This window comes from Protomyctophum parallelum (genome assembly GCF_964188405.1).
Source record: "Protomyctophum parallelum genome assembly, chromosome: 8".
NCBI classification, from domain to species: domain Eukaryota; kingdom Metazoa; phylum Chordata; class Actinopteri; order Myctophiformes; family Myctophidae; genus Protomyctophum; species Protomyctophum parallelum.
Window position 1 is genome coordinate 39,663,335 of NC_139703.1, and position 13,362 is coordinate 39,676,696.

Sequence of the window (13,362 nt, forward strand, 5' to 3'; positions counted from 1 at the left end):
GCCTGCAGCGTCCTCACTTCCCACACCAATGGTGGCGAGCTCACTCTGGTCGTCCTCGGCATAGACATATAAAATGTAGACTATGCCTCTTCCGGCACTGGGGCGTGTGTTGTCGAGAGAGAGAGGGGGCGGAGCTTTCCAGAGATTTCTTGCAAAGCATAGCGGAAGCATCCCGGAAAAAAAGACGTGCTGTGATTGGCCAGTAGTCACTTGAGTGGCAGCGAGAGAGACATGGAGGAGTCGCATGAGTGACGTCACTTGGGCAGCGATGCAGGCCAATGAGGCATCTATTTGCGGTGGGTGGATGTGTTGGGGTAGCACCAAGGGGAGGGGGGGGCCCGGGCTGTCAATCTCAGGGCCCGTGGAACACTCTAAGCACCACTGACCCTTACGCATGCATCCATTTGGTTACATTTTGTAGACTCTCAGAGTTACGGGGGTCCTTGAAAATGCATTATTTAAAGTGCAGCTCCAGGTTAGTGAAATAATAATGTAAATTTCACAGTAAGAATATAAAACAGTAGTGCAACGTCAATTCAACATATATGGGTGTAAATTAAATCTCAACATGTGATAAGTTACAATTACATGGCATAGACTGGCCTTCTCGGCTATACCGATACCAGCACTTTAGACAGTATGGACAGCTTTACTGATACTGGTATCGGTACCAGCACTTTAGACAGTATGGACAGCTTTAATGATGCTGGTATCGGTACCAGCACTTTAGACAGTATGGACAGCTTTACTGATACTGGTATCGGTACCAGCACTTTAGACAGTATGGACAGCTTTACTGATGCTGGTATCGGTACCAGCACTTTAGAGACAGTATGGACAGCTTTACTGATGCTGGTATTGGTACCAGCACTTTAGACAGTAAGGACAGCTTTAATGATGCTGGTATCGGTACCAGCACTTTAGACAGTAAGGACAGCTTTACTGATGCTGGTATCGGTACCAGCACTTTAGACAGTATGGACAGCTTTACTGATGCTGGTATCGGTATGGGAACAACTCTATGGTCTCAGTCGCAGAGCTCTGTGGAGACAGGAGTTGCAGTGCATCGCATAGCAACCAAGGGTCATTCAGACGGAAGAGACGAGCGCAATGTAACTTAATCAATAGAAAATTTAAAAAAGAATGCCGAGATTCTCATCTTTGGCAATGTGGACAAAGTGATAGATGATGAGAAATCTCATCATTGACACAGAATTATGCGACAATATGGATTTCCGGATCGGATTACAACTCATTATGTCTCATTTTCAAACCGAAGGTTAAAAGACAATTGGCCCGTACGTGTTAGAGGGGAGCGCGGGTCTGCCGGACGACGAGAGGTGAACGGAGAACGGAGCCGGCTGGGGTTCTGGGTCCATAATGTCCTCCTCCTGGTCATCACACAGCGGAGTGTGCGGAGCCCGCCGACACCGGGCCCCTCATCATGCTGCTGACGAGGGTGGAGGACCCCTCCCCCTCCTCCAGGGCCTCTGGTCCAATCAGACGCTGCCGATGCAGGTTGAGGATGGAGTCGGCGATGATGCGGGCGGTCTTCTTCTGGTAGCCCCCCGACGTCACCATCAGGATGGGGATGGCCCGGCTCCTGGCCGCGCGGAACACCACCTCGTCTCTCTTCACTATGCCCTGTGAGGAGAGGGGAGGGGAGGGGAGGGGAGGGGAGGGGAGGGGAGGGGGAGAGGACAGGAGAAATGCCATTAAATGGGGGACGGTAGCCTAATTCATGTCAAACTGTGGGTCCTTTAAATTAAACTGGTTGAGAATCACTGCTAGAGCCGTACAAATGGCGGTCCTTGGCGTATAATCGATTCCGAGAGGTTCCAAGGCCAGTGAGTCGACGTGTTTCCTCCAACTGCGCCTTGGTCTGCCCCGGGGTCTCCTCCCAGTGGGACGTGGTCCTTGGTCTGGCCCGGGGGTCTCCTCCCAGTGGGACGTGGTCCTTGGTCTGCCCCGGGGTCTCCTCCCAGTGGGACGTGGTCCTTGGTCTGCCCCGGGGTCTCCTCCCAGTGGGACGTGCGTCGAGGACCTCCCTAGGGAGGCGCCCGAGAGGCATCCTAACCAGATGCCCGAACCACCTCAGCTGATAATAATATAATACCTGAGGTGAGATGGACAGTCCTCCCAGAGGGTCTCCGTCCAGGATGTCCGTCCCGGCGTTGTAGACGATGACGTCGGGTCGCATCTCGTTCAGCACGCCCTCTGTGTGCAGCGCCACCTTGTGGAGGTACTCTGCGTCTTCGGTGCCCCAGTCCAGCTCCACTTTCCTCCGGATGGCCCCTATAGTGGACACAGCGCATGCAGTAACAGAGTACGTTTACTAGAGTAACGTATATACTATAGTGGACATACCTGTAAAGGACCACTTCACCACTTTTCAACCTATCTTCATATAATAGGTCCTCACTAATAATCATGAAAAAAATGGCGCAATTGTTTTCTACTCGTTCTGTGTCTCATAGGAGGGCTGTGGGCTGTTCAGAAACTGTTTTCCAGTGACATCATCGATGGGGAATCCAAGCTAATAGAAACTGCAGGCTTTCTAGTCCTGAAAAGTTGCAATGTGAAAATGGAAGCCATCGTTCTCACGATAATGAAAATCTTGTTTAAAAACCTAATGATGATGTCACTGGAAGACGGTTTCTAAACTGCCCACAGCCCTCCTATGAGACACAGACTGAGTAGAAAAAAATCGTGCCATTTTATCATGATTATTAGTGAGGACCTATTATATTAAGATAGGTTGAAAAGTGGTGAAGTGGTCCTTTAAGTAAAAAAAATAAAGTAATGGTTTTGGACAACGCCCAGTACGTTAGTGTGACTTACAGTAGCAGCAGAGTGGAGGAGCAGGTCAAAGTGTGAGATACAGTACAGTGTGTTCGTTGTTCTTTATACTGACATGAAGCACAAGTTTGTTTTTAAGGGCGTGAAGTTGTTTTTTTGCTCTTTGACTTTCTGACATTTTCTGGTTGGATTTTTCGGTGGGAACATTTTGTCCCATCTGTCGGCTCCACCTGAGTGCAATGTTTCAACTTATTTATGTGTTTTTTTGTTTCCCTTTTTTATCGTATACTAATGCCCTACTTTGTCACACAACAGTGTCGCTGAAATAAGTAACCAATCTACGAGCTCATCATGACCTTTTAGATCAACGCCAGTTCAGGCAAAAGGTCCAATTAAGTCACAGAAACAAGAGGTAGAATTTAATGAAAGCATTTGCTAAGAATGAATGAACGAATGAATGAATCTTTATTTTCGTGTCTTGTCGTGAAGACCCATCCCTTACGGGATTATAAGACACCAACAACATAAATAAACAATATCACGTTCACTTCTCTCACAGAAGCTACACCAAGTATTTGGTAAAAAACTAAAACAGAACAAAAATAAGCAAAAATATAAAAAATAAAATACATCAAATTTTTTCAGTTTTCATATACGTTTTCTGAGTGTTTAGCAAGGGAAATGACGGTACATAGGATTAATTTACTGTGTTCAGCGAGGGAAATTACGGAGGATTCCGGTCATCTGGAGCTCAGGTGCCTATATGCATGTTACCATGACGACGTGCTATACCATCACACTGCTGCCATGACAACGCCCAATCACATACCTGGCGCAGATACGTTTTTTTTTTTACCTCCGCTCCATTATGGAGCTATGTGTGTCCCTATACATGTCCCTGTGTCTGTCCGAACACGTAAAGCTGCAACGCGGTAACTCTGTCATGTCTCGACCGTTTCGGGTGCCGGAACCTATAGCCGCCCCCCCCTGGTATACTTATTTATCCTGTCCTGTATAAGTCCTCCTCTCCTGATTGGAAGAAAACTGGTATCCCAACCGGTCACTATAACCTGACACAGACAGAGAACACAGTGAGTGTCCTGAAACCAAACTGACCAGACTGCGGTGACCCCACTGTGTGTGTGTGTGTGTGTGTGTGTGTGTGTGTGTGTGTGTGTGTGTGTGTGCGTGCGTGCGTGCGTGCGTGCGTGCGTGCGTGCGTGCGTGCGTGCGTGCGTGCGTGCGTGCAATGCAAAGAATGGCGTCAGAACTCACGCTTGGTGTGCGTGTCTCCCGGGTAGATGTGGTGGTTGTATGGTGTCAGAACTATAGATGTGGTGGTTGTATGGTGTCAGAACTATAGATGTGGTGGTTGTATGGTGTCAGAACTATAGATGTGGTGGTTGTGTGGTGTCAGAACTATAGATGTGGTGGTTGTATGGTGTCAGAACTATAGATGTGGTGGTTGTATGGTGTCAGAACTATAGATGTGGTGGTTGTATGGTGTCAGAACTATAGATGTGGTGGTTGTATGGTGTCAGAACTATAGATGTGGTGGTTGTATGGTGTCAGAACTATAGATGTGGTGGTTGTATGGTGTCAGAACTATAGATGTGGTGGTTGTGTGGTGTCAGAACTATAGATGTGGTGGTTGTGTGGTGTCAGAACTATAGATGTGGTGGTTGTGTGGTGTCAGAACTATAGATGTGGTGGTTGTGTGGTGTCAGAACTCACGCTTGGCGTGCGTGTCTCCCGGGTAGATGTGGCGGTTGTACACGTCCATGATGAAGACCCGCTTGTCGTCCAGGAAGTCTCTCTCGTGTCCGTTTCCCTGTAGCACAGCGGGAACTTTATCACTAAGCATTCATACCAGTGGTTCCCAAAGTGGGGACCCGGCGGGGACCCCTAGGGGTCCTCGAGGGAGTTCCAGGGGGTCCCCCCAGCTAAATTATAGTTTGGAACCAAATGGACCCTTATGGGTCTGTAACTCTGAGAGTGTACAAATGGAACCAAATGGACCCTAAAGCTGGTTCCATTTGTATACTCTCTGATTTTATTATACAAGAGATAGAAATGCCATTAAATGGGGGTCCTTGAAATTAAATGGGTTGAGAATCACTGCTAGAACCGTAAAAAAAAATTCTCTTATGGGGGTCCCTGGCATATCGTTTCTAATGGGGGTCCACGGGCTAATTGGTGTCAATGTGGGGGTCCTTGACATGAGAATGAATGTGTGTGTGTGTGTGTCTGTCTGTCTCGTTGTGTGGGAACTGCACAAGTTAAAGTGCCAGTTTTATTGTTACATTTTGTACAGTATGACTTTGGCAGACAACTGTGGTAAAAAATATATTCTTATATTATTAGGAATGAATTTGCCTCTTGTGTGAACTGTGCATAGCTGAATAGGATGGGATAGGGTAGGTGTACGCTATACTGAATTTTAACATCCGTTATAATGGTGGTACTTGGAGAGCCAAATATTGTTTGAGTCAGTGTCAATTAAAGTGTCCTTGAGCAAGACTCTGAACCCCTGATTGCTGTGAAATGTGTATGAATGGGTGAATGTTATGCACAATCTAATCTAATCTAATCTAATCTAATCTAATCTTAACCCATTTTGGGAGGAAACCCCTTTTGGTGTTAGCATTATGTTATGCTTTAGCTATTGAAAAATAGCAGATCTACAAGGCTACGAGCTTGTAGGTCTGCTATTTTTTTTTAATCGAAGAACGACTGACATAGAAGCATAGCTTTTTCAGAAAACTGTCAGGATTTAGAAGACATTTTTAGAATCTGATCTAGAGGTCAAAATGGGTTAAAGGCTTTGGATAAAAAGCGCTCTATAAATGCACCATTCTGCCATTTATACAAAAGCTTGTAAATCCATGTCCTGACATATACAAGGTTTCCCACCTAACAGAAACAATGTGCCTCCTCTTCCTCCTCCTCCTCCTCCTCGACGCTCTCGATGCAGATGTGATGTTTTGTTTGGGTTTTCAAAACAACAGCCTTCATGAATTATTTAAAAAGCATCTCTATTGATCGGCTGGCTGTCTCTATCAATAAGATAAGGCTTACATGAGCATCGCACAAAGGTGTGGGATAGATATTGGCCCCGGAGGGTCCGGAGGGTCCGTGACACATCGTCAATGTTAACAAAGTTCCCGGCGTTCCGGCTTTAATGGCTGCTGGATATGACTCATTATGTTACACAACACCAAGGAAAATACCCTCTGTTGGCCCATGTTCAGCGGTAGAAGAAGTACTCACATTATTTATTACTTAAGTTAAAGTATCGATGCTGCAATGGAGAAATACTCTGGATGGAGGTGACTCCATCTTCATGACTCTTATGTGGTATAAATAGGAACACTGTGGAGGTGACTCCATCTTCATGACCCTTTAGTTTATAAATAGGAACACTGTGGAGGTGACTCCATCTTCATGACCCTTTAGTTTATAAATAGGAACACTGTGGAGGTGACTCCATCTTCATGAGTCATGACCCTTTAGTTTATAAATAGGAACACTGTGGAGGTGACTCCATCTTCATGAGTCATGACCCTTTAGTTTATAAATAGGAACACTGTGGAGGTGACTCCATCTTCATGACCCTTTAGTTTATAAATAGGAACACTGTGGAGGTGACTCCATCTTCATGACCCTTTAGTTTATAAATAGGAACACTGTGGAGGTGACTCCATCTTCATGACCCTTTAGTTTATAAATAGGAACACTGTGGAGGTGACTCCATCTTCATGACCCTTTAGTTTATAAATAGGAACACTGTGGAGGTGACTCCATCTTCATGACCCTTTAGTTTATAAATAGGAACACTGTGGAGGTGACTCCATCTTCATGAGTCATGACCCTTTAGTTTATAAATAGGAACACTGTGGAGGTGACTCCATCTTCATGAGTCATGACCCTTTAGTTTATAAATAGGAACACTGTGGAGGTGACTCCATCTTCATGACCCTTTAGTTTATAAATAGGAACACTGTGGAGGTGACTCCATCTTCATGACCCTTTAGTTTATAAATAGGAACACTGTGGAGGTGACTCCATCTTCATGACCCTTTAGTTTATAAATAGGAACACTGTGGAGGTGACTCCATCTTCATGAGTCATGACCCTTTAGTTTATAAATAGGAACACTGTGGAGGTGACTCCATCTTCATGACCCTTTAGTTTATAAATAAGAACACTGTGGAGGTGACTCCATCTTCATGACCCTTTAGTTTATAAATAGGAACACTGTGGAGGTGACTCCATCTTCATGACTCTTTAGTAATATAAATAGGAACACTGTGGAGGTGACTCCATCTTCATGACCCTTTAGTTTATAAATAGGAACACTGTGGAGGTGACTCCATCTTCATGACCCTTTAGTTTATAAATAGGAACACTGTGGAGGTGACTCCATCTTCATGACCCTTTAGTAATATAAATAGGAACACTGTGGAGGTGACTCCATCTTCATGGCCCTTTAGTTTATAAATAGGAACACTGTGGAGGTGACTCCATCTTCATGACCCTTTAGTTTATAAATAGGAACACTGTGGAGGTGACTCCATCTTCATGACCCTTTAGTTTATAAATAGGAACACTGTGGAGGTGACTCCATCTTCATGACCCTTTAGTTTACAGTACACAACTTTTTAAATGACAAAAAAGTGCCACTTTTGCTGAAAACACGACAAGTTGTTTCAGAGTGGAAGGAAGCAAGAGCAAAAACAAATCTCATGATATACTTTCTTACTTTTACTGAAGTCACATTTTGAATGCAGAACTTCAACTTCTACTTGTAACAGAGTAATTCTACGTTGCGGTATTGATACTTTTAATAGAACCCATTTTGGGCGGGAACCCCTTTTGGTGGAGCATTACGTTATGCTTTAGCTTTTGAAAAATAGCAGATCTACAAGCTCATAGAGCTTGTAGGTCTGCTATTTACGACTGACATAGAAACATAGATTTTTCAAAACTGAGGATGTAGAAGACATTTTTAGAATCTGATCTCAGGTCAAAATGGGTTTTAAGTAAAACGTGCGAGCACTTCTTCCAGATTCCCTGAGCCTTATTGACGACTGGCACGGTAAAAGACGGACGGCGTGGTGTCGTCCGTGTGTCAGCTCGCCTCCTCACACTGACCGGGAGTGGGCCGCGACTCACCTGATGAGCGTCCAGGTCGATGATGGCCGCCCTGGAGACCCCTTCTACCCGCTCGAACAGAAACTGAGACAAGACGAGAGAGAGAGAGGAGAGAGAAACCATTCATTCATTCGCCTCCATCCTCCGGACGACAGCATTATTACCACCCTCTGTTCTCAGTCCAAACGGACCTGCACCGTGGAGTGGAGATTCCAATCCATTGGGGAAGGTATTATAGCGGCTTTGATTTGATATCAGATGATTTAATCTCCGTCATCATCAGCCCTTATCAACACCATGCAACAACATTTCCTACATATCGACGTTGTTTGTCAGCCATTGTCCATTGGTCGCGTTGTTCCGACAATTACTAACCGTAAACCTGAATCTAATCCTAATTCTTTGTTCTGTACTTAACTGAATCTCGTGATGAGGTACTACATTTGTACGGTACAGAACACTGAAGTCCTTAAACCCAGGAGCCTAACCCTAACCTCAGTCTTAACCGGCCACGTAAGTCCCCTAACCTCATATCAGTCTTAACCGACCACGTAAGTCCCCTAACCTCATATCAGTCTTAACCGGCCACGCAAGTCCCCTAAACTGATATCAGACTTAATTATTACATTCAAACCGGGTGGGAGTCTGGGAGACCGTGATATTCGTCACTGTGCACTAGCTCCTACGGGCTGGGGGCGCTGCCTGCAAGCATGGAGTGTTGGGTGTGAGAACTCGAGGAGTAGGAACTACGTCCTCCCGGTGGGGGCTCCTTACTGGTAGGTGAGTCAGTATAGGATACAACAGTATGTCCTCCCGGTGGGGGCTCCTCACTGGCAGGTGAGTCACTAAGATACAACAGTATGTCCTCACTGGTAGGTGAGTAATGCCCACCACACACCGGCTGCGTCCCCCGCGCGTCGCCGCGCGGCGGACACAGCCGCCTCCATTATTTTCAATGAACCTATCGCACACCAGCTGCGTCCGACGCGCGCTGGCGCGCGGTCACGCCTTGCCTGCCGCGCCGATGCACCGCTGTTCTATTTTCCAGGCGTTGCCACGCGGCCTCCACCCGGCTATCTGTGGGCGTGGAATATGGAATAGTCAACAAAACTCCCCAGCCGTGTGGTAGCGCGCCGCGTCCTGTTGGTGTTGCCGTGCGGCTATGACGCGCGGCAATACTGCGCCGCGGCGGTCGCAGACGGTGTGTGTCGGGCTTCAGTAGGATACAACAGTAATGACAACACACATAAATAAACAACTATATCGAGGAGAAAAGGAGGTTGAAAAAGGACGCACACAAGTTATAACTCCTTTTGCCACCTACACCAAATAGACAATCTACAAACTCACAGCGTGTAAAAAAGAAAAGAAAAAAAGAAGAGGCAACAATAGCAGATCTATAAACTCACAACGCATCGTGATGCCATGCGCTGTGAGCTTGTACATCGGAGGTTTTCGCGTGACAATGTCAAACAATGAACAAAAATGGAGATAGGCCTATGCTTTCAAGGACAAATTCAATTTTAATGATCTCTACAGCGAGCTCTGTGAGTCTGTAGAAATGTAAGCATATAATTTGCCATAATGCGTTCTCATTTCAAGACGCTGACACGGTGGACAGGCTCAGTCTTACCTTGATGGCCAGAGTAATGTCGGCGTATGCACAGAATCCTCCTCCCTTGTCACCGGAGCAATGATGGAATCCGCCCCCTGAGAGGCACACAAGAGACAAGTCGATGGTGGCTCAGTGTCACAGCCATTAGGCTGCAGCGCGCGCTCGCCATCCGACAGCTCTATTACTCAAAATGACCATAATTGGCCCCTTTAAACCATTCTGGGCGGGAACCCCTTTTGGTGTTTTAAGCATTATGTTATAGCTTTAGCTATTGAAAAATAGCAGGTCTATACAAGCTCATAGCGCGGCACTCGGTGCTATGAGCTTGTAGATCTGCTATTTTTGAAAAATCATTCAAATGTGGCGCAATATATATTCTTTCAGAGTGAACGTTTTTAACTCAAATCTTCTGGGGGTGCCTGGAACAACATATTCAGATGGGGGTTGGCGGCCAATTACATATTTTTTGGGGGGTCCTGTTTGAGAACGACTGACGTAGAAACATGGGTTTTTCAGAAAACTGTCATGATTTGTAGAATTGAAGGTCTAAATGGGTTAAGTAGGGCCATTATCGGGTGCATTGTTAGTTCGAGGAATGGCCACTCATTCCCCCTCGTTCCCCCACCCCAGTCCCGCCGCGGCAGCAACAATGTGATCATCGATACAGGAATGAGGCTCGGTCGATGAGGCGTTGGGAGACCTGTCGAACTGCCCGTGTGTCTGTCCACGTGGGACTACTGCCTTATTTGCGGGGCCTGGGACGCTTGTTTTACAGCGCCGCCTACTACCAGTAGGGCGGGGTTATTGGGAAAACGCTCTCGCCAGGACATTATTTTACTATCGGGTCGCAACTCCAACGGCCCTGAGCCGGGCTAAGCGAACTTGGCTCGAGTTCGCTTGAGACGGCGGGCCTCCGTCGCGGTCCAGTTATATACTGTATAAAGAAGCGCCCCATCAGCGCACATCGACTCCCAGGCTCAGCACAAAAGCGAGTCCCGTGTCCATGTGGCATTATAATATGGAAAGACTGAGATAATAGGCTCCATGCAGGCCTTGCATGCAGGGCCCCTCATGCAGGGCCCCTCATGCAGGGCCCCTCATGCAGGGCCCCTCAGATCTTAAGGATCTGTGAGTGTATAAAGACCAAGCACACCAGCCAAAGATGCTTAACGGACATATCAGATTGACACGGGCCCAACAGAAGTGCTGCTGGGAAACGGTCTGCCCTAGTGGCCAAAGCTGGAAATGGAAGCAGGTGAAATACATGCACAAAGCTGGGGTTTAACGCAGAGCGCTCGTTCATGATTCCATATATATATTCCATATATATATATATATATATATATATATATATATACAGTATATACACAAATTATACTGATTATCTGCCTCACCGATAGGATGGTTTTCTGTGTATAACGTGGATGTAATCTATGGTCGTGGTGTTGTGTCGTGTGATATATTGTTTTGTGCTATAAGGTTATGTGTTTCTGTGTTGTTTTCTGTTGTTGTTGTTGTTGAACAGACATCCCTTTGGGGAAAATAAAGACTCTAATGACTCACCTACATTGATCGCCCATCCTCGCTCAACGGCCAGCTTCCCTGCCTGAGGAGGAAGACTTCAATACATCAGCAACAACAGCACAGGTGGATATTCATTTACCACCCTGAGTGGCAAGGACGGAGTTAGTCCGTTCGATCAATTAGCCCATTCTGAATGGGAACCCATTTTGGTGTTAGCATCATGTTATGCTTTAGCTATTGAAAAATAGCAGATCTACAAGCTCATAGCGCGCCACTCGAGCTTGTAGGTCTGCTATTTTTGAAAAATCGAAGAACGTCTGACATTTTTAGAATCTGATCTCAGGTCAGAATGGGTTTTAATCAGACCAGCGCTCAGGACAAAGATTGATCAAAAGGACGGAGACGGTGATATCAAAACCGATACAGGCTGGGAGCGTCATGTTGCGCAACATTCGATGTTATTTTCCGGTGGGACGTCATCGAAAATGTCCCCCTCCATTTTAGCCGACGAGACCGACAATCTTAAAACGTGAATAACTCTTGATCTAAATCATTCCGTCCAATTCTAAGAAAAGATTACGTGTTAGACGGCCCACCGCGGTCCCGTTGCTATAGTCGCGTTATAATTAAATCATACCTCCCGTTGTTGTCGATCGCATCGAGAGTGTTTTGACTACATCTAGCTACTTCAGCCACATCCGGGATAGCATCCGGTCCGTTGCTAAATGTGCTCCGCTGCTATAAATCACTGGGCGCTATGATTTAAGTTTAATGCATTAAATAACCCCAGGCGTTCGGGGTGCATTTCGTCTACTGTAGTAGAGTGCCTAGTAGTGTAGTAGAGTGCCAGAAATATCCGAGCTACAAGCTAACAACACGTCGCTCTGTGGCACGTCGTGAGCTTGTAGATCAGATATTTCCGGTGTGATACACCCGAGCACGGCCAAGCATTTTAGTTTTATTATGGTGACGAAATTGTTGACACAACAGATTTAGTCATTATTGCATAGTTTTATTGCGTAGTTTTTTAACAACAAAACAAACAACAAAAAACGTTGTTAATTTAGTTTTTGTTAGTGAAAAAAGGTATTCCAGAAACATGTTTGGTCATTAATAATTCTGCCCCCTACCATGATGGTCATTAATAATTCTGCCCCTACCATTATGGTCATTAATATTTCTGCCCCCTACCATGATGGTCATTAATAATTCTGCCCCCTACCATGATGGTCATTAATAATTCTGCCCCCTACCATGATGGCCATTAATAATTCTGCCCCCTACCATGATGGTCATTAATAATTCTGCCCCTACCATGATGGCCATTAATAATTCTGCCCCCTACCATGATGGTCATTAATAATTCTGCCCCCTACCATGATGGTCATTAATAATTCTGCCCCTACCATGATGGCCATTAATAATTCTGCCCCCTACCATGATGGTCATTAATAATTCTGCCCCCTACCATGATGGTCATTAATAATTCTGCCTCCTACCATGATGGCCATTAATAATTCTGCCCCCTACCATGATGGTCATTAATAATTCTGACCCCCTACCATGATGGTCATTAATAATTCTGCCTCCTACCATGATGGCCATTAATAATTCTGCCCCCTACCATGATGGTCATTAATAATTCTGCCCCCTACCATGATGGTCATTAATAATTCTGCCCCCTACCATGATGGCCATTAATAATTCTGCCCCCTACCATGATGGTCATTAATAATTCTGCCCCTACCATGATGGCCATTAATAATTCTGCCCCCTACCATGATGGCCATTAATAATTCTGCCCCCTACCATGATGGTCATTAATAATTCTGCCCCTACCATGATGGCCATTAATAATTCTGCCCCCTACCATGATGGTCATTAATAATTCTGCCCCCTACCATGATGGTCATTAATAATTCTGCCCCTACCATGATGGTCATTAATAATTCTGCCTCCTACCATGATGGTCATTAATAATTCTGCCCCCCTACCATGATGGTCATTAATAATTCTGCCCCTACCATGATGGTCATTAATAATTCTGCCCCTACAATGATGGTCATTAATAATTCTGCCCCTACCATGATGGTCATTAATAATTCTGCCTCCTACCATGATGGTCATTAATAATTCTGCCCCCTACCATGATGGTCATTAATAATTCTGCCTCCTACCATGATGGTCATTAATAATTCTGCCCCCTACCATGATGGTCATTAATAATTCTGCCCCCTACCATGATGGTCATTAATAATTCTGCCCCCTAC

The 13,362-nt window shown here is 45.6% G+C and overlaps 1 protein-coding gene across 2 annotated transcripts in view; it reads right to left on the reverse strand.

The window, feature by feature from the left end:
- Positions 1-1,242: 1,242 nt before the first annotated feature.
- hdac11 (histone deacetylase 11) overlaps positions 1,243-13,362 on the reverse strand; it is a 60,810-nt gene continuing 48,690 nt past the window's right edge. For both annotated transcript variants that reach the window (XM_083770667.1, XM_083770666.1), the window contains exons 5-10: positions 11,132-11,174; positions 9,587-9,663; positions 7,975-8,037; positions 4,534-4,630; positions 2,117-2,295; positions 1,243-1,644 (exon numbers count right to left, since the gene is read on the reverse strand). In XM_083770667.1, coding sequence (XP_083626793.1) covers positions 1,399-1,644; positions 2,117-2,295; positions 4,534-4,630; positions 7,975-8,037; positions 9,587-9,663; positions 11,132-11,174 — 705 coding nt within the window. In that variant the 3' untranslated portion in view covers positions 1,243-1,398. The remainder of the gene's footprint in view (positions 1,645-2,116; positions 2,296-4,533; positions 4,631-7,974; positions 8,038-9,586; positions 9,664-11,131; positions 11,175-13,362) is intronic.